Below are 21300 nucleotides of genomic sequence, written 5' to 3'. Positions count from 1 at the left end.
GGCTTAGCACTTCCCATAGATAATAGATTATTTAAGCTTTCTAAGCTTGTTTGCGGATCATATGTCTATGTTATGCATCTGTATTAAACTGAAATGCGATTTCGATATCAAAAACAAGAGTAAAAGATCCAATGTTTGTAATGTATGACACCTATTAACTGTGAACAGAAATAACAATATAACTGCTGAACTAGAAAAACTGTTTTTAATCATGGCCCTTTGCTGCTGTAAGGTCGTTCATGTAGTCGTATAATTAGGAGGCATGAAAGCACGAAAATAAAAGACAACGGGATTTTATATTGTCAGTTGATATTCTAAACCATTCCTTTCCAACCGGGATAGAAATAATCCGACATATCACTACTAAAATCGTTCAATAATGAACTTTTTGGTCTTGCGACATGTTTGTAATAAACAGTTTCTCCTTTGTTAAGCCAGCTGGCCCACCAGCCAAATGTTCCCACCGTCATAACTGTATGGTTACATTGTGCAATGGCACTCATGTCAACTTCACGTATGTTTGCTTTCATGTGTAGAACGTCACTTCCGTTCACATTCTCTTTACACCACTTGATATCTGCTGCATTTGGATTGGTGAACACTAGAAACAACGTGTTATTATATTTATCTCTGAAATAGTCCATGGCTTTATCTACATATGACGAGCTAGCTACCGCATACCCGTACTTTATTTTGTCTTTTTTCAGGTAATCCCCTCTCCTGATGTGAACACCTATGATTGTTAAAGTCTTATCGTTGGATCGTGATGATGAAGATGTATTAAAATAACTCTTAACTGCCTGTCTGAGAACATCACCTGCCCTAGATTGTATAGAATCTTTAAAAACAAACTGCGCTCGTATATCATCATCAACTTGCTGAAAATACTTCCAAGACTGGAGATACGAACTGTGTTTGATATTCTTTGATGACGTAAATCCGGTCGTTTCTACGTCGTAGGCACACGGTCTGTATTCAAATATTTCCACAGCCTTATTACAAATCTGTTGATCTTCTATGGCGTTTTCCGTTATGTTGAATAGTTTATACAGCTCCATATCCTTGTATATTCCGATGCCCATACTCTTTTCTTTCGCCATGCCGTAGATTGAAGCATACATGAACATGAGGTTGCCGAGTCCTCCTCTAAAATAGGGACATAGGTAGCTATAACCTTTTGGCTGAAGGAATTTGGAGGCAGATGTATTTTCCGAAAATTGCCAGAAACTCCCGAGGAGACAAAATGCATTGAGAAATACACTGCAGACAAATGCTGGTAGTATAAACTCTGGAAAAATAAAATAAAAGATATATAATACAAAATATAAAATATTACGTCGTTACATGTTTCCTTAACATAACTTGTCCAGTCATCCGGATAATTACACAATAATATCCTTATTAAGATAATTAATCTCGTACTGGAACTTATAAGACAGGAACATGCTCTTAGTTTTATACCTTGACAGATGCCAGCCTACGATATCTGTAACAGTTTTTCATTAATTATTTTCATGCTTTGGTGTCTCTAGAGTTTCTTTGTTTTTTATTGACTTTTCGTCATTTGATTGTTTTTGTGTATTTGTAAAATTTCTAAATTGGTTTTCGATATAATGCTTGCCTTACAAGAGAAAGGTAACAAAGTGTGTAGACTGAGAGAGTTTTATGTGTATGGTAGCACAGTGTGTAGACTGACAGTGTTTGATGTGTATGGTAACAAAGTGTGAAGACTGAGAGAGTTTTATGTGTATGGTAGCACAGTGTGTAGACTGACAGTGTTTAATGTGTATGGTAACAAAGTGTGTAGACTGACAGTGTTTAATGTGTATGGTAACACAGTATGTAGACTGAGAGTGTTTTATGTGTATGGTAACACAGTGTGTAGACTGACAGTGTTTTATGTGTATGGTAGCACAGTGTGTAGACTGACAGTGTTTGATGTGTATGGTAACAAAGTGTGTAGACTGACTGTGTTTTATGTGTATGGTAACAAAGTGTGTAGACTGACAGTGTTTGATGTGTATAGTAACAAAGTGTGTAGACTGAGAGTGTTTAATGTGTAAGGTAACAAAGTGTGTAGACTGAACGTGTTTAATGTGTATGATAACACAGTATGTAGACTGACAGTGTTTGATGTGTATGGTAACAAAGTGTGTAGACTGACAGTGTTTTATGTGTATGTTAGCAGTATGTAGCCTGACCGTGTTTGATGTGTATGGTAACAAAGTGTATAGAGTGAGAGTGTTTAATGTGTATGGTAACACAGTATGTAGACTGAGAGTGTTTTATGTGTATGGTAGCACAGTGTGTATACTGACAGTGTTTGATGTGTATGGTAACAAAGGGTGTAGACTGACTGTGTTTTATGTGTATGGTAGCACAGTATGTAGCCTGACCGTGTTTGATGTGTATTGTAACAAAGTGTGTAGACTGACAGTGTTTTATGTGTATGTTAGCAGTATCTAGCCTGACCGTGTTTGATGTGTATGGTAACAAAGTGTATAGAGTGAGAGTGTTTAATGTGTATGGTAACACAGTATGTAGACTGAGAGTGTTTTATGTGTATGGTAGCACAGTGTGCAGACTGACAGTGTTTGGTGTGTATGGTAACAAAGTGTGTAGACTGACTGTGTTTTATGTGTATGGTAGCACAGTATGTAGCCTGACCGTGTTTGATGTGTATGGTAACAAAGTGTGTAGACTGACAGTGTTTGATGTGTATAGTAACAAAGTGTGTAGACTGAGAGTGTTTAATGTGTAAGGTAACAAAGTGTGTAGACTGAACGTGTTTAATGTGTATGATAACACAGTATGTAGACTGACAGTGTTTGATGTGTATGGTAACAAAGTGTGTAGACTGACAGTGTTTGATGTGTATGGTAACAAAGTGTGTAGACTGACAGTGTTTAATGTGTATGGTAACAAAGTGTGTAGACTGACAGTGTTTAATGTGTATGGTAACAAAGTTTGTAATTATGATAAAGAAATAGGAAATATCCAAGAAACACTAACAATCGAAGGCATGAGAGAAAAGAAAAGAAAAATGTCCCCCCCTCCCCCTAAACAAAAATTGATAATAATAATAATGATGATAAATAAAATAAAATCTAGAAGAACGGTGGTGCTATTTAGTGGCTTTTGACTGCAATATTTTATATTTCAGTTGTTAAGTTTATGCAATATTAACGTCTATCTTTTTTTTCTGAAAGAAAAAAACCCAACATATACTGCATTGTAACTGATTTTACAGAAAATTATTAGTAAAGATTAATGATAAAAACGGCACCCAGTTATTTTAGTTCTTAAAGCGCAATGCTGATCGTTGGTAGTCGTTAAAATATTTGCTTTGTTTTAATAGGCAAAAAACTAACAAACTGCAAACTTTTAACCCGTGTTAACATTTAATCAGTATTTTGACCACGCATAATACATAACAAAAAGTATATTTAAGGATTTGATTAGAAGGTAGCTACACACCTGTAAATAGTTTACGCCCTGTTCCTTTAAGGTTGGCGTTATTTAAAAGATTGTTTAGCCCCGAGGTAAACTGATAAGAGAACTTTCCCTTTACTTACCACTACAACGCCGAATGTTCATAGCTGCAACTGTGCATAGTCCCCTGTCCGTACAAGATTCTAAATACGATATAAGAAAACAACATTTTTAGAAAATATTCACCATTCATAATTGTCTGTCATTTTCAAAGTTCATATTATTTAACATAACTGGTTACGTATGCTTAAGCGAGAAATGATAACTCTTGTCGTTTCTCGGGAACGTCCTTAAATTACCTTAGCTGTTGATATAACGTTACACACCCTTTAAAACCATCTTAAAGTCGAGATTTTATTCATCAGTTTTCCTAGATTGGGGTTGTTTTTCCATACTTGTGTGTCATATCAATTCCATCTAAACGTTGCTTAAATGTTAAAACCAAACTGTTTGTAGCTTGTCTAAAATTATTCTTTTTATTGTGAAAAATTAAACATCTCAAATCAAAACATTTCTCAAATAAAAATGTTCAAATCACAACGTTCTTAGTGTCTTCAATAAGATTCATCTGTGTAGAAACACAAATCGCTCACTGAATCATAGGTTGAAAAAAAGGGACCAGTCGGTCTTGCGACGTTTCGGCACATTTGATACTTACATTATATGTGTATAGAACTTTGATACAAACCTACTGAATATTATACTTTAAAAATAAAGAGTTTGCTATAAGCTGATATTATTTCGAATTTAACGTTTTTGAATGATTGGAAAATAATTCGTAGTAAAGTATGGCCTTATATGGCTTTATAGTACTAGTAAGTATAGACCTTTAGAAAACCGCGTGGCCTTATCTTAGGTTTTATTGTGTAGACGGGTTACTACTCACGTGGTCCTGTATGACCTTACCGTACAGAGGAATCTTTATAAATGATACTTGAATCATTATGATTGAAGTACATTTAACACTTTTTTTCCAATTTAAGTGAGATTAGGGGTAAAACAAGCTTTAAACATGATCTTACACCTAACAAGTGGGAAGCTACGAAATAAAATATCTACAGTGATGGCTATTTTTATAAACACTGATATGGCAATATCCTTCATTTTAAACAGTAAACGGGCATTAATTATGACGCTGATAATACTGAACGTACCTTCAGGCAAAGAAGACTTCCCTTTCAATCCGTAAATAGGAAACACTATACACGATGCTTGCCAATTAACGTACCTTCATGTACAGAAACCCGTTGTTTTATTCCGTAAATATCGTCAACCGATACACTCGCTGATAGACTCTTTACTAACCTTTTTGTATTTTTAATCCTAATCTTCAATCCATTCAAATGACATCTACCGTACCCCCCCAAAAAAACCTGGAATTGTGCAATATGGCGGCGTGCAGAGGTAGCACAAGGGTCTATCTACAACGACATACCTCGATTCGACTATGTGACCCGACGAATGACCTTTAACCTCTCCTGTATAAACTATCTGATCTTGAGAGCAAGACCCCGAACGATTAGATATGCTGATGTCATGGCATTTCTAAACAATGACAGAACAGGAAAATGAAACTTAATAATAATGTAATCGGGACAATAGTTTGCCAATTTTTCGACATCGGGTTATATCTATTGAATTGCATATACTTAGAGTGACGGAACATTTTGAAAATAAAATGTATATCTAAAAATAAGTTAATGAGGTTTTTTTATATGGTTCTTAATACAATTTATCTAATGATATTACAAATACTAGCATGCATGAACATCAGAGCGTTTCATGCGCATTCAAAGACACGGTGAACAACAGGGGACTCCATTGGAAACACGCTTTATATGACTTTCCTGAGCTATTCCAGGGCAAAATACGAAACTTACAGATATCAACTTTGTGAATTACCTACTGAAATTGTTTTGTTATGTATTGACTTTTCCTGATTTGATATTGTTATTATTATTATGGTCACTCATGAATGGATTCTTGTTACAGTCAGACTGCAATGCATTGTGGGATACACTCCAAGCCGTCTCTAACGTGTGTACTGATATGTCGTTGGCCAGATAAGCAATACAGGTATTTGTACAGGTAAGGCGCAGGTGATTCATGTTTGAACGGACTCATAATTAGAAAGATAAAGGTAGACCTATTATAAACTGGGCTCAGCCTGTTATCACAGAGATAAAGTAACACTGGTCTTTGACCTAAAGCCAACCTATGGAAAAGTCTACTGGCCTCCGAATTGTTAAAACAATATTTATGACTTAAGCGGGATATCAAGACACCACTTCAATTTTGATTTCTGTCTCTCCACTTCTTTATTTCTATCTATCTTGAATTCAATTGAATTCAATTCAAGTTTATTTGATAAAAAGGTACAACAACATAACAATTTCATACAGTAACCAATACATGTTTTGGCACTAATAACTTATATGGCTGATTACATTATAAAACATATAAATGTAAAATTATATAAGTCTCTAAAAAAACAATTTTATAAATTTCAAGGTAGGTATAACGGTTATTCGTACGAAAAATAAAATAACTAAAATATCTGTTGCCCTTAAAACCAGGATTACCCAGACAGAGTTGAAGCTTATATCCACTGCCACTGGGGTCCATATCTGTCGACCTCAACATTTCTGTCTGTCTGTCCAACTTAAACTTGTTGTCGTCAGCAACACTATTTCCGTCCATCTGTCTGTGCACCTTAACATTTCTATCCCCTTGTGTTATCCAATATTTCCGATTTGCTGCCTGTTTTTTTCTTTTTGTTTATCTGTTTATTTTTTTTCTGCCTATCTGTCTGTCTATTCAACTTTATATTTCTGTCTTTCTGTGCACTTTATTATTTCTCTATGTCAACTTCAATAGCTGTGGTAACAGGATCAAGATGCACCGTGTGTCATTAACATACAGACGTGTGTCATATGATGTATAGAATCTTTGTTCAGCAATACACACAAATGTCTTTGTGCCACAAATACATAGCATACACAAGGATATATGTAATGGTACAATGCAATAGATTTACATAAATATATGATAAAGTAAAACATTGACTTTCCATGCTTAAATGCAGGTTTCACGACAGCAGGGGAACACTTAACCTTGCGTAACGCCTGGATTCATTTTATTTTAAAATCTCCTCAGTTTCTGTTGTTGACTTGTTTTACTTTCTGTATTGATGACTATGTTGCTGTCCTCGTGTATAGATGTTCTTATTTATCTTCTTAATGTTTTGTAGTTTTTGTATCAATCTTGCTGTTGTGTATTGATATCTTTGTTTATCTTGTTGTTGTGTATTGGCGCTCTGGTATATCTTGTTGTGTATTGACGCTCTGGTATATCTTGTTGTTGTGTATTAACGCTCTGGTATATCTTGTTGTGTATTAACGCTGTGGTATGTCTTGTTGTGTATTGACGCTCTGGTATATCTAGTTGTGTATTAACGCTGTGGTATATCTTGTTGTGTATTAACGCTGTGGTATATCTTGTTGTTGTGTATTAACGCTCTTGTATATCTTGTTGTGTATTGGCGCTCTGGTATATCTTGTTGTGTATTAACGCTCTGGTATATCTTGTTGTTGTGTATTAACCCTCTGGTATATCTTGTTGTTGTGTATTAACGCTCTGGTATATCGTGTCGTGTATTAACGCTCTGGTATATCGTGTTGTGTATAAACGCTCTGGTATATCTTGTTGTGTATTAACGCTGTGGTATGTCTTGTTGTGTATTGACGCTCTGGTATATCTAGTTGTGTATTAACGCTGTGGTATATCTTGTTGTTATGTATTAACGCTCTGGTATATCTTGATGTTGTGTATTAACGCTCTGGTATATCTTGTTGTGTATAAACGCTCTGGTATATCTTGTTGTGGATTAACGCTGTGGTATGTCTTGTTGTGTATTGACGCTCTGGTATATCTAGTTGTGTATTAACGCTGTGGTATATCTTGTTGTTGTGTATTAACGCTCCGGTATATCGTGTTGTGTATAAACGCTGTTGTATATCTTGTTGTTGTGTATTAACGCTCTGGTATATCGTGTTGTGTATAAACGCTGTTGTATATCTTGTTGTTGTGTATTAACGCTCTGGTATATCTTGTTGTGTATTGACGATGTGGTATATCTTGTTGTGTATTAACACTCTGGTATATCTTGTTGTTGTGTATTAACGCTCTCGTATATCGTGTTGTGTATAAACGCTGTTGTATATCTTGTTGTTGTGTTTTAACGCTCTGGTATATCTTGTTGTGTATTGACGATGTGGTATATCTTGGTGTGTATTAACACTCTGGTATATCTTGTTGTTGTGTATTAACGCTCTGGTATATCTTGTTGTTGTGTATTGACGCTATGGTTTATCATGTATTAACGCTCTGGTATATCTTGTTGTTGTGTATAAATGCTCTTGTATATCTTGTTGTTGTGAATTAGCGCTCTGGTATATCTTGTTGTTGTGTATTGACGCTATGGTTTATCATGTATTAACGCTCTGGTATATCTTGTTGTTGTGAATTAACGCTCTGGTATATCTTGTTGTTGTGTATAAATGCTCTTGTATATCTTGTTGTTGTGAATTAGCGCTCTGGTATATCTTGTTGTTGTGTATTGACGCTATGGTATATCATGTTGTTGTGTATTAACGCTTTGGTATATCTTGTTGTTATGTATTAACGCTCTGGTATATCTTGTTGTGTATTGACGATGTGGTATATCTTGGTGTGTATTAACACTCTGGTATATCTTGTTGTTGTGTATTACCGCTGTGGTATATCTTGTTGTTGTGTATTAACGCTCTTGTATATCTTGTTGTTGTGTATTAACGCTGTGGTATGTCTTGTTGTTGTGTATTAACGCTCTGGTATATCTTGTTGTTGTGTATAAATGCTCTTGTATATCTTGTTGTTGTGAATTAACGCTCTGGTATATCTTGTTGTTGTGTATTGACGCTCTGGTATATCTTGTTGTTGTGTATTGACGCTATGGTTTATCATGTTGTTGTGTATTAACGCTCTGGTATATCTTGTTGTGTATTAACGCTGTGGTATGTCTTGTTGTGTATTGACGCTCTGGTATATCTTGTTGTGTATTAACGCTGTGGTATATCTTGTTGTTGTGTATTAACGCTCCGGTATATCTTGATGTGTATTAACACTCTGGTGTATTAACGCTGTGGTATATCTTGTTGTGTATTAATGCTGTGGTATATCTTGTTGTGTATTAACGCTGTGGTATATTTTGTTGTGTATTAACGCTGTGGTATATCTTGTTGTGTATTAACGCTGCGGTATATTTTGTTGTGTATTAACGCTGTGGTATGTCTTGTTGTTGTGTATTAACGCTGTGGTATATCTTGTTGTTGTGTTTTAACGCTCCGGTATATCTTGATGTGTATTAACACTCTGGTGTATTGACGCTGTGGTATATCTTGTTGTGTATTAATGCTGTGGTACATCTTGTTGTGTATTAACGCTGTGGTATATTTTGTTGTGTATTAACGCTGTGGTATGTCTTGTTGTTGTGTATTAACGCTCCGGTATATCTTGTTGTATATTGACGATGTGGTAGATCTTGTTGTGTATTAACGCTCTGGTATATCGTGTTGTGTATTAACGCTCTGGAATATCTTGTTGTGTATTGTTGTGAATTAACGCTCTGGTATATCTTGTTGTTGTGTATTAACTCTCTGGTATATCTTGTTTTTGTGTATTAACGCTCTGGTATATCTTGTTGTGTATTAACGCCGTGGTCTATCTTGTTGTTGTGTATTAACGCTCCGGTAAAACACGATGTGTATTAACACTCTGGTGTATTAACGCTGTTGTATATCTTGTTGTGTATTAATGCTGTGGTACATCTTGTTGTGTATTAACGCTGTGGTATATTTTGTTGTGAATTAACGCTGTGGTATATTTTGTTGTGTATTAACGCTGTGGTATATCTTGTTGTTGCGTATTAACGCTCTGGTATTTCTTGTTGTTGTGTATTAACGCTGTGTTATATCTTGTTGTTGTGTATTAACGCTCCGGGATATCTTGATGTGTATTAACACTCTGGTGTATTAACGCTGTCGTATATCTTGTTGTCTATTAATGCTGTGGTATATCTTGTTGTGTATTAACGCTCTGGTATTTCTTGTTGTTGTGTATTAACGCTGTGTTATATCTTGTTGTTGTGTATTAACGCTCCGGTATATCTTGTTGTATATTGACGATGTGGTATATCTTGTTGTGTATTAACGCTCTGGTATATCTTGTTGTTGTGTATTAACGCTCTGATATATCTTGTTGTTGTGTATTAACGCTCCTGTATATCTTGTTGTATATTGACGATGTGGTAGATCTTGTTGTGTATTAACGCTCTGGTATATCTTGTTGTTGTGTATTAACGCTGTGGTATATCGTGTTGTGTATTAACGCTGTAGTATATCTTGTTGTGTATTAACGCTGTGGTATTTGCTTGTTGTGTATTAACGTTGTGGTATATCTTGTTGTGTATTAACGCTGTGGTATAATTCATTATTTTGATTTGACGTTCATGGGCATTGTGTTGATTTATTCCCTTGATATGTGTTGACGCTGTGACACATTTTGTCTTTGTAAATAGGTGTATGATAGATTATTTTTTTGTAAGTGGACTTTTTTATATATATTCTGCCTTTGTAGATGGATGCGTGACATAGTGATACGTATGCATGTATGTGGTCTTTTTAAACTGATGCGTGGTATCTTTTGTCTTTGTACGTGAATACTATGGCCGTTATAAATAAATAAAAATCTTCAGAGTGCTACTAATATTACTTAATCAAAACATTAAAAGCGATGAAAAGAAGAAAAATAGTGTTGTTCACTGCATATTTTCTAAATTTAACCATATATCGATGTCGATTCACTGGAACTGTATTATCCTAGCCACCACGGCTACCGTAGTTGCCATCGTAGCAACCCGCTTTGGCTGTTTTTTCTTTGTATATAATTATTAATATTTTTTATATATTGTAAATATGAGGATTGACCTTCATTTTGACGGCGTATACGGCGTAACGAACACAGTTGGCAAACGAACATATCCTATGATGCGCGTCAGCGCTCTATAAAGAATAAGTTCGTTGCCAATTGTGTTCATACTACCGTATACGCCGTCAAAATGAAGGCCAATCCTTAAATGCGTGCACGTGACGTGGTTTATTTAAGAAGACTGAGCGTTATTCCCCAGCCCACAGCTGTTTTTACCAGATTACTTCCATTCCGATAAGTTTATTTTGATTTGTCCATTTTCAGCATCCAAAAGAGTGCACATTTACTTTCAGTGAATTCCATACTTTGATATTTGACAAAAAATAGTGTTTTCGGTATTGGCATCTCAATTACGTTTGAGAATGGTTTATTCAATGTATTGTTGACAATGGTTAACAAGTGTGTGTAAACACGGTGGTATTTTTGACGCTGTGGTATTCTGTTTCATATTTCGTAATGGGTCATTAAATTAGTCACCTTTTAACAAGATAAACGGAAGAAAATGGAAAATATTTATGTTATATATATGTTATATATAGTTTGTGACCACCAGAGAAGTATCCGGAATCATTGTCCGTATTCTGTTTATGATATATGGATTAGATGTAACCTTGAGTTTCCACCGAAGGTTTGAGATAAACTACACGAAAGCGATTCATCCTACTGCGAGTCAATTACACATCATTTGTATTTGTGTTTGTGTTATTCAACAGTGATCATTTTGAATTCCATGGCATACCTCTTTTGCTTTGAGATTTAAAATAATCAGGAGAATGTATCACATCACGAGTTATAATAAAATCGGTATGTTTACATTTCTGTTGCAGTGCCTCTAGATAACAGTACACACTTAAAATGTTTGCATAATATTAACAGTACAACATACATGTACGGTTTTTCTGACAGCGACGTCGCGGACGTGTCTCTAGAATATCTGTGGTTTTGAATCAAGGCACAACATGTTTATGTCGGGCCACCGTGCGTGTCTGCTACTTTGTATTAGATCCTATAACAGGTCCTTTTCAACAGAACAGAATAATTCACTGTCCACTGCACTAGCGTCCGTTGCAAGTAGCGAAGTAGGTGACATCGTCCGGGCTCGTCGGCAAGTCCCTTTGAGATAGTCCTGTTGACACAGTCGTTCGACACAAGAATTTAGCCAATGTCATCTTATAAATCGTCATCTGGTATCCTAGGAAACTCCACATTTCACGAATGCACTTTCTATCTCGTTGAAAGTCCAACCGCTTCGTGGCCTGATGAGCGTAGGCGCTGCACAACCATTTTTTAACGGTCAGCTATCTCCGCGAACACGGAATAAATTTCTGACTCATTGCAACTAAAATATTTTACAGGGTATTTTTGTTTTAAATTAAGATCTAATACTGTCAATTTTTAAGATAATCAATGCTTGTTAAACATGCAGGTAATATAAATTAAATTATTAAAAAAAAAGGCAAAGTGGAACTATTTTGTTTTTGCTCAACTATGTATTTCGTCACCGTTGACAACGCATCATCTTTCCCACGAAAAAGGCTGTTCAATTAATGTTGTTTTCATGATGGTATATTGCCTTTTAACGTGAAAAAAGACTATTTTTTCTTTATTTTGAATAATAAAAGTTGATGTAATAGGACGTAAATAAAAGGTTTGAAATTATAACACGCATCATGGAATATGTTTGAACGGAACTGGAATTGCATACCTTCATAAATGTTAAAATGATGCATTTCAAACCTTAAATGTGGCACTAATTAATCAAACTTAAGGCAACAGATACCACTGCATCAGTTATAATGGCAAAGAAGAGTTCCAATCATGGTTTTTTAATTGACTCATCGAGTACAGAAAATGAAGAAACCAAAAAGTGTTTTTTTCTGGCTTAAACTAACATCTCTAAAATGTCCATGTGCTTTGCAGCCCATAAATTTGACACATATTCAGATGATTAGCCCTGATAATCCCTGTGAGGCAACGTTGGAAAATGTGTAGCTTTGCAATGCAAAGGACCCGAGTGTTCGACCTCTACAACTTTTTTACTTTCAAACATTTACCTTAATCGAGTTCCAAAGAACAAAGTTTTTAGAAACATATTGACTTTGAATAAAATAAAAGCTAATCGCACCAAAACAACGTTTTTCTTCCAACATCCAAGAATCCAAGGATCAAAAGCAACTTAAGGAATTAATTTCCAAAACTAAAACTCTAACAAAAACACTTTTTATTTCAAAAATTAAAGGCAAACAAGCGAAGGAAAACTCAATAAAAAACCCAACAACAAACAAACAAAAAAGAAAACTTTCATATTTCACAAAACAGTAAAAAAAAATTCTGAGGACAATAATTAAGCATTGAACTGTTTTTGTATGGTATTTATGATCTATTTGAATGACAGCTTTGCAAGCAAACAACATAATGCGCGCTATATTTACGTTTTCTCTGCCTCTTATGTTCTTTTTTTAACTTATAATTTATATTTAAAATTATCGACAGTCCACCCAATTTCGTTCAATAGTTTGAACAACGTATTGTCGCGTGCTGATTGGCAAACGAAGTAGTACTTTGAAATTTTAACAAACACTTCAATTTTATTCCTCAATTTAGTATCAATACAATTGCGTATGATATGTCTATAGGGTGATTTAAGTTTATCAATAGAACTCTGAGCTGAAAGTTAGATTTGAAATTGTTTCGATTTTCCCCCGGAACAAATTTCGCGCATGGACAAATACAGTGAACACCGTAAATCCGACCTTGCCCTCCACGAGGGAGTTATTTTTGGAAGTTAATTCGAACTTTTCTCTTTGCTCATTTTGTGAAGAATCCAGGCGTGAATGTATTTGTTGATTGTATGTGAACCTGACAACAGTCGGTAGATTCTATAACAGCGTCGCTATTTGACATGTCGTCTGAAACTGAGGAACCGTGGATGCGAGACGCGTGAAACTGATAGCGTCTGAAGTGAGTGATCTTGCGACGGAGCACATGTTCTTTACAAATGTCTGAAATGTGTATGTGTGCTGTGACTCATATCAGTAGGTCTGTATCATATGTGTCAGTAGATCTATAAAATATGTGTATTTCAGACATTTGTAACGAACCCCTGTTGATCAGTGCAGTGTAAAAGACGTTATTTCTGATAAATTGCATTCCGTTAAAATTGTTTCCATTGCCGGCATTGGTGATTTTAACCGATGTGCATTTTGTACGATATTGCAGACCTTGGTCTTGTTTTCCTTGTAATAAAGGTGTTTTTTATTTTATTTTTTATTTTGCACAAACATTTACAATGACATTGTCAAATCTCACAATGCCCAGCGATATTTCAGCAGCCGTCATGTTTATTTATATTAGATATTGTAGTTCCGGTCAGTGTTGTATTAATACGCTAAGAATGTGTCTCGTGACGCATGGTAATTAAAGTCCCATCAACGACACAGCTTTCAAAGAGGCTATATAATGACAATGCCATGCAAATGTAAATATTAGATAATAATTCGAGGTTCTTATAAACCGCTTTATCGCAACCTAGTTCGTAGGTCATCTCAAATTGGTTCACAAATTATTATCCGTGGTTAAAGGGTTTTGCAACCAGCCAATATCTTTCTCAATTCTCTGGGGAGCATACAGCCGGTGCTGCCATTTCGGCGCTCACAGCTAGCGTTCGACAATTCCAGCACTGCTCAACCGCGTACTCATTTACAGCTGAGTAGACTGGAACAAGCGGAGTAAAGTATCTTGTTCAATATACAACACATGTTGTGCCATGACGTGACTCGAACTCGCAAACCCTGCGGAAACACTATGTCACTTGAGACAACATTCAAATTCTTGATCCAATCTGAAGGGAAATTTAAGGGGTTTTTAAAAGCCAAGCCATCCGGGATAAAAGTAATCAATACCGTTATCCTGAAAACATTTTCCGTAATCTGATCCATATTTGACGTTGTCCCGGAAGTACGTTTTCGTTCCGTTGTTTAAAAACGCAGCCCACCATCCAAATGTTCCAACGCTTGTAATCACGTGATCACACAATGTCAATATGCAGAGATCCACTGCCCGAGGGTTCCCGAACATGAAAATAACGTCATTAGATTTTAGATTTGACTTACACCAAGTCATATCCTTGTCGACTGGATTTGTAAAAACCAGGAATAATACGTTTTCATATTTGGAACGGAAGAAACTCATAGTTCTCTTGAAGTAATCTTCAGTTGCGACGCGATAGCCGAAGTTTTTCTTTTCTTTGTCTAGATAGTCTCCCCTTCGTACATGAACGCCAACAAGCGTCACTTTGACGTTGAGTGTAAACTGAGATTTCATAATTGTATTTTTGATCAAGTCATGTGATAATTTCATTATTTCTTTTCGGAAGACAAACTGTTTTCTTATATCATGTTCAACACTCACAAAATATTTCCAAGACTGTAAAAAGGATAAATGTACAACATTCCTGTTTCTAGGGATGTTTAAATTTCTGACGTCATACGCACAGTCTTGCTTACTTCCAATGAATCGTTGTGCTGTTAAATACACTTTTCTGTCTGTAAGTGTTGGTGGTATCAGTTCAAATATATCATACAATTCATTATCGACGTATAATCCTATTTCAATATTATTCGATTTAGCTATCCCGTAAACTGAAGCGTACTGAAACATTAAATTTCCAAGACCACCTCGGAAAAATGGACAGATATAGTATTTCCGGATACCGTCTTCAGGCTTGTTACTTAGAGAACGACATCTACTTCCTCTTTTCGCGAAGTCACATGACCAAAGCATCATTATGTTGAATCCTACACTTATTCCAAGGAAGATACACATGACATCTACAAAAGAATAAAAGATGTGCTTTTACATTGTCTCTTATCTTGTTCAAAGTAAAGAACTTCATAAAGGAATGTCCAATCCCATCAAAGTACACAGATGTATTGATATCAATTATTCCAAATAAGGCGAATCAGCAAAAACGGAAATACCTTAAGTTGATACACATCGGCTTTTTCCGTATGCAACAACGTAAAATTGTAGACAGTAAATCCAGTGCCTGTGGTATTTAGGTCAGGTCAGGTAGAACTCCTGTACAAATGTATATTGATAAAGAAAGAAGTTCGCAAAGGAACGTATCGTTATGTACTGTGGCTTCCTCGGGTCAATTCTCTGTTATCGCTACCCAAGGTCGCCTCGGGTCAGTCTATGTGCATTTTATAAACCAATATATCTTACACCTGAAATCGTCCAAACCCTTAAGATAAGGATATATTTATTGATTATTAGGTCAAATAACACAAGCGCATTACTAGTCCAGCCTGTCTGTATTCCGTCTTTGCGTATTGCAGAGTTATCTTCTCTAGGGAGCAGGTATTGATTGTTACGTCACTTGTTTGTGAGAGTAACGTCATCAATTTTTGAGAAAACGACGTAATTTTCTCACACAAACCAATGACGTAACAATCAATAACTGCTCCCAAGAGAAGATAACTCTGCAATACGCAAAGACGGAATTGGCCTCTGAAGAGAGTAGACCGAGTTTCCTCTGGCCCTAACACCAGACTTAGACATTTTGACACATAAATGGTGTCGGAGAATTCCACGTTTTCATAAAGCAGTGCGCTCTGGCCCCACACAAGTCATCTATATGTCAAAATGTCTAAATTTTTCTGGTGTAAGGGCCAGAGGAAACTCGGAATATGAAGAGAGCAGAAACAACTGGGCTGTTGCTATACCTCGACTCTAATTCAGCACTCGAGTGCCATTCCTCATTACGGTGATACATTATTAAAAACAAGTTTTAATTATAGCCGGGACCGTAACAAAATACCCCTAAACTGCCTCATATTCGAAATTGATTCATCAGAAAGAGCTTGCTATGTCATAATACACCTATATACGCAAATTTGAGCAAAATCATACAATATCTAAAATTTAATCAATCGGAAGATTATTTACGGTGGCCATTTTGTTCAATAACTAAACGAAAGTTGTTTTATTTTAGAAATCGCAGCTTTATCATACACATGTACCTAAATGCCAGATTTGAGGTATATCAGACAATATCTAAATTTTAACCATTCATGAGTCAGTACATGATGGGTAATTTGCACTGTTAAATAAGATAACAATAATCCAGTATAGTAGAAAAAAACGAACACATTAAAAACAATATATCATTCAAAAGTGAAATTAATTTAATGTACATATTTTTGTCCCAATTGAATTCTTTTAGATGTTTATACATGTATTTCAATTATACGACTGTTATTTTGCAATAAACCTCAAACAGAAAAAAGCATTGGTGCCGTGACACAACACAACACAACCCCCATCCCATTGAAATCTGTATCTGTAATATTGCGTGTAAAACGTCCCGCTTCACGGGTAGAAATAATGTACACCTTTGTATGTGGACGATACAATGTATTACCTTTATGTAGAATTCGAGATAGACAAGTCTTCCTCATGGTAATGCAAAATCGACGAGTCATTCGGCTGTCTGGATAACGAATCGGTGAAATGTGAATCTTTAACCTACCCTTACAAAAGATTGCCGCTTCTACAGGGGAACGCCCATGTTTACTTAGGTGGATATATACGCTGTACGTACGTAACTCTGTCTGGGTCCTTTGTAGGTCAGGGAGGGTGACGGGAGACAGGCCGCAGTAGGCCGGGTGATATGGTAACCAAACGGGGACAAAAGAGTTATCTATTTATTAATGTTTCAGATCGGCTTTTGAGATCTCAAAAGTGTTTTTATAGCATGAAACAAGATCTTTCAAGTCTGGGATGAAATATTTTCAGAATTAATTTACATTTACTGTGTCATATATGTCGCAGCTTTTATAGAAAAAGGGTGTAAACTATTAATTTAAACTGGCAGACGTCACAGTTATTGCCAATGCATGAAAATCAACACAATATCGTAGTTCTTAGCTCACAAAACAAGTACTATTAGTCATAGACAATCACACTGTATTTTCAGGGTTTGTCGTGAAAACATCTGTTCGTCTAAAACACTTAAATAAATTCAAGAGACGACCACAGTGGTTAAAAATTGCTCTCACGACAAACCCTGAAAAAAACTGTGATAATCTATTTTCTCTGTTTTCCTCTATAGTAACGTTATCACTGTTGCTGTGGTTTCCTCAGTAGTAACGTTATCACTATTTCTTTGTCACCCTCAATAGTAACGTTATCACTATTTCTGTGTCTTACTCAATAGTAACGTTATCGCTATTTTCTGTGTTTTCCTCAATAGTAACGTTATCACTATTTCTGTGTGTTTCCTCAATAGTAACGTTATCACTATTTCTATGTCACCCTCAATAGTAACGTTATCACTATTTCAGTGTTTTCCTCAATAGTAACGTTACCATTATTTCTGTGTTTTCCTCAATAGTAACGTTATCACTATTTCTGTGTCACCCTCAATCGTAACGTTATCACTATTTCTGCGTCGTCCTCAATAGTAACGTTATCACTATTTCTGTGTCACCCTCAATAGTAACGTTATCACTATTTCTATGTCACCCTCAATAGTAACGTTATCACTATTTCTTTCTCACCCTAAATAATAACGTTATCACTATTTCTATGTCACCCTCAATAGTAACGTTATCACTATTTCTATGTCACCCTCAATAGAAACGTTATCACTATTTCAGTGTTTTCCTCAATAGTAACGTTACCACTATTTCTGTGTTTCCCTCAATAGTAACGTTATCACTATTTCTATGTCACCCTCAATAGTAACGTTATCACTATTTCTGCGTCGTCCTCAATAGTAACGTTATCACTATTTCAGTGTTTTCCTCAATAGTAACGTTATCACTATTTCTATGTCACCCTCAATAGTAACGTTACCACTATTTCTATGTCACCCTCAATAATAACGTTATCACTATTTCTATTTCACCCTCAATAGTAACGTTATCACTATTTCTATGTCACCCTAAATAGTAACGTTATCACTATTTCTGTGTTTTCCTCAATAATAACGTTATCACTATTTCTATGTCACCCTCAATAGTAACGTTATCACTATTTTAATGTCACCCTCAATAATAACGTTATCACTATTTCTATGTCACCCTCAATAGTAACGTTATCACTATTTCTGTGTTTTCCTCAATAGTAACGTTACCACTATTTCTGTGTTTTCCTCAATAGTAACGTTACCACTCTTTCTATGTCACCCTAAATAGTAACGTTATCACTATTTCTATGTCACCCTAAACAGTAACGTTATCACTATTTCTGTGTTTTCCTCAATAGTAACGTTACCACTATTTCTGTGTTTTCCTCAATAGTAACGTTACCACTATTTCTATGTCACCCTCAATAGTAACGTTATCACTACTTCTTTGTCACCCTCAATAGTAACGTTATCACTATTTCTTTGTCACCCTCAATAATAACGTTATCACTATTTCTATGTCACCCTCAATAGTAACGTTATCACTATTTCTATGTCACCCTCAATAGTAACGTTATCACTATTTCTATGTCACCCTCAATAGTAACGTTATCACTATTTCTGTGCTTTCCTTAATATTAACGTTATCACTATTTCTATGTCACCCTCAATAGTAACGTTATCATTATTTCTATGTCACCCACAATAGTAACGTTATCACTATTTCTATGTCACCCTCAATAGTAACGTTATCACAATTTTCTGTGTTTTCCTCAATTGTAACGTTTCCACTATTTCTGTGTTTTCCTCAATAGTAACGTTATCACTGTTGCTGTGGTTTCCTCAGTAGTAACGTTATCAATATTTCAGTGTTTTCCTCAATAGATACGTTGTCGCTATTTCTGTGTTTTCCTCAAGAGTAACGTTATCACTATTTTATATGTTTTCCTCAATAGTAACATTATCACTGTTTCTGTGTTTTCCTCATTAGTAACTTTACCACTATTTCTATGTCTCCCTCAATAGTAACGTTATCATTATTTTCTGTGTCTTACTCAATAGTAACTTTACCACTATTTCTATGTCCCCCTCAATAGTAACGTTATCATTATTTTCTGTCTCTTACTCAATAGTAACGTTATCACGTTATCACTATTTCTGTGTGGTGGTCAATAGTAACGTTATCACGTTATCACTATTTCTGTGTTTTCCTCAGTAGTAACGTTATCACTATTTATGTGTTTTCCTCAATAGTAACATTATCACTATTTCTGTGCTTTCCTTAATATTAACGTTATCACTATTTCTTTCTCACCCTAAATAATAACGTTATCACTATTTCTTTGTCATCCTCAATAGTAACCCCATCACTATTGCTGTGTTTTCCTCAATAGTAACATTATCACTATTTCTGTGCTTTCCTTAATATTAACGTTATCACTATTTCTTTGTCATCCTCAATAGTAACGTTATGACTATTTCTGTGTTTTCCTCAATTGTAACGTTTCCAATATTTCTGTGTTTTCCTCAAGAGTAACGTTATCACTATTTTATATGTTTTCCTCAATAGTAACATTATCACTATTTCTGTGCTTTCCTTAATATTAACGTTATCACTATTTCCGTGTTTTCCTCTATAGTAACGTTATCACTGTTGCTGTGGTTTCCTCAGTAGTAACGTTATCACTATTGCTGTGTTTTCCTCAATAGTAACATTATCACTATTTCTGTGCTTTCCTTAATATTAACGTTATCACTATTTCCATGTCACCCTCAATAGTAATGTTATCACTATTTCTGTGTCACCCTCAATAGTAACTTTATCACAATTTTCTGTGTTACCATTATTTCTGTGTTTTCCTCATTAGTAACTTTACCACTATTTCTACGTCACCCTCAATATTAACGTGTTCACTATTTCTGTGTTTTCCTCTATAGTAACGTTATCACTATATCTGTGTCTTACTCAATAGCAACGTTATCACTATTTCTGCGTCGTCCTCAATAGTAACGTTATTAGTAACGTTACCACTATTTCTATGTCACCGGCAATAGGAACGTTATCACTATTTCTGCGTCGTCCTCGATAGTAACGTTATCACTATTGCTGTGTCACCCTCAATCGTAAGGTTATCACTATTTCTGCGTCGTCCTCAATAGTAACGTTATCACGTTATCACTATTTCTGTGCTTTCCTTAATATTAACGTTATCACTATTTCCATGTCACCCTCAATAGTAACTTTATCACAATTTTCTGTGTTACCATTATTTCTGTGTTTTCCTCAAGAGTAACGTTATCACTATTTGCTGTGTTTTCCTCAATTGTAACGTTTCCAATATTTCTGTGTTTTCCTCATTAGTAACTTTACCACTATTTCTATGTCCCCCTCAATAGTAACGTTATCACAATTTTCTGTGTTACCATTATTTCTGTGTTTTCCTCAAGAGTAACGTTATCACTATTTCTTTCTCACCCTAAATAATAACGTTATCACTATTTCTTTGTCATCCTCAATAGTAACGTTATCCCTATTTTCTGTGTTTTCCTAAATTGTAACGTTACCACTATTACTGTGTTTTCCTCAGTAGTAACGTTATCACTATTGCTGTGTCACCCTCAATCGTAAGGTTATCACTATTTCTGCGTCGTCCTCGATAGTAACGTTATCACTATATCTGTGTCTTACTATTGAGTAAGACACAGATATAGTGATAACGTTACTATCGAGGACGACGCAGAAATAGTGATAACGTTCCTATTGCCGGTGACATAGAAATAGTGGTAAAGTTACTAATGAGGAAAACACAGAAATAATGGTAACACAGAAAATTGTGATAAAGTTACTATTGAGGGTGACAAAGAAATAG

The 21300-nt window shown here is 35.4% G+C and overlaps 1 protein-coding gene across 3 annotated transcripts; it reads right to left on the bottom strand.

Moving 5' to 3' along the window:
- Positions 1 to 204: 204 nt before the first annotated feature.
- Positions 205 to 4946, bottom strand: LOC110447282 (galactoside 2-alpha-L-fucosyltransferase 1-like). Of its 3 annotated transcripts, none has more exons than XM_021492862.1 (3): positions 4928 to 4946; positions 3576 to 3635; positions 205 to 1288 (listed from the first exon to the last, which is right to left on the bottom strand). In XM_021492862.1, the coding sequence occupies exons 2-3, from the start codon at positions 3595 to 3597 to the stop codon at positions 315 to 317; spliced, it is 996 nt and encodes a 331-aa protein (XP_021348537.1). In that variant the 5' UTR covers positions 3598 to 3635; positions 4928 to 4946; the 3' UTR covers positions 205 to 314. The 3 variants fall into 3 exon arrangements, with proteins under 3 accessions (XP_021348537.1, XP_021348536.1, XP_021348535.1); XM_021492861.1 differs by lacking the exon at positions 4928 to 4946 and adding an exon at positions 4647 to 4920; XM_021492860.1 differs by lacking the exon at positions 4928 to 4946 and adding an exon at positions 4798 to 4920.
- Between the last annotated feature and the right edge of the window lie 16354 nt (positions 4947 to 21300).

This window comes from Mizuhopecten yessoensis, unplaced genomic scaffold (assembly GCF_002113885.1).
Source record: "Mizuhopecten yessoensis strain PY_sf001 unplaced genomic scaffold, ASM211388v2 scaffold3279, whole genome shotgun sequence".
Taxonomy (NCBI): Eukaryota; Metazoa; Mollusca; class Bivalvia; order Pectinida; family Pectinidae; genus Mizuhopecten; species Mizuhopecten yessoensis.
The sequence above is the reverse complement of the archived record's forward strand: the minus strand, read 5'-3'. Positions and strand labels throughout refer to the sequence as shown.

What these genes read in the sequence shown, in the direction of transcription:
- LOC110447282 (XM_021492862.1), bottom strand. Translation starts at nt 3,597, where the DNA reads ATGAACATTCGGCGTTGTAGTG. An exon ending in GAACATTCGGCGTTGTAGTG is followed by an intron (nt 1,289 to 3,575) that starts GTAAGTAAAGGG and finishes TTATTTTTCCAG; the next exon opens with AGTTTATACTACCAGCATTT.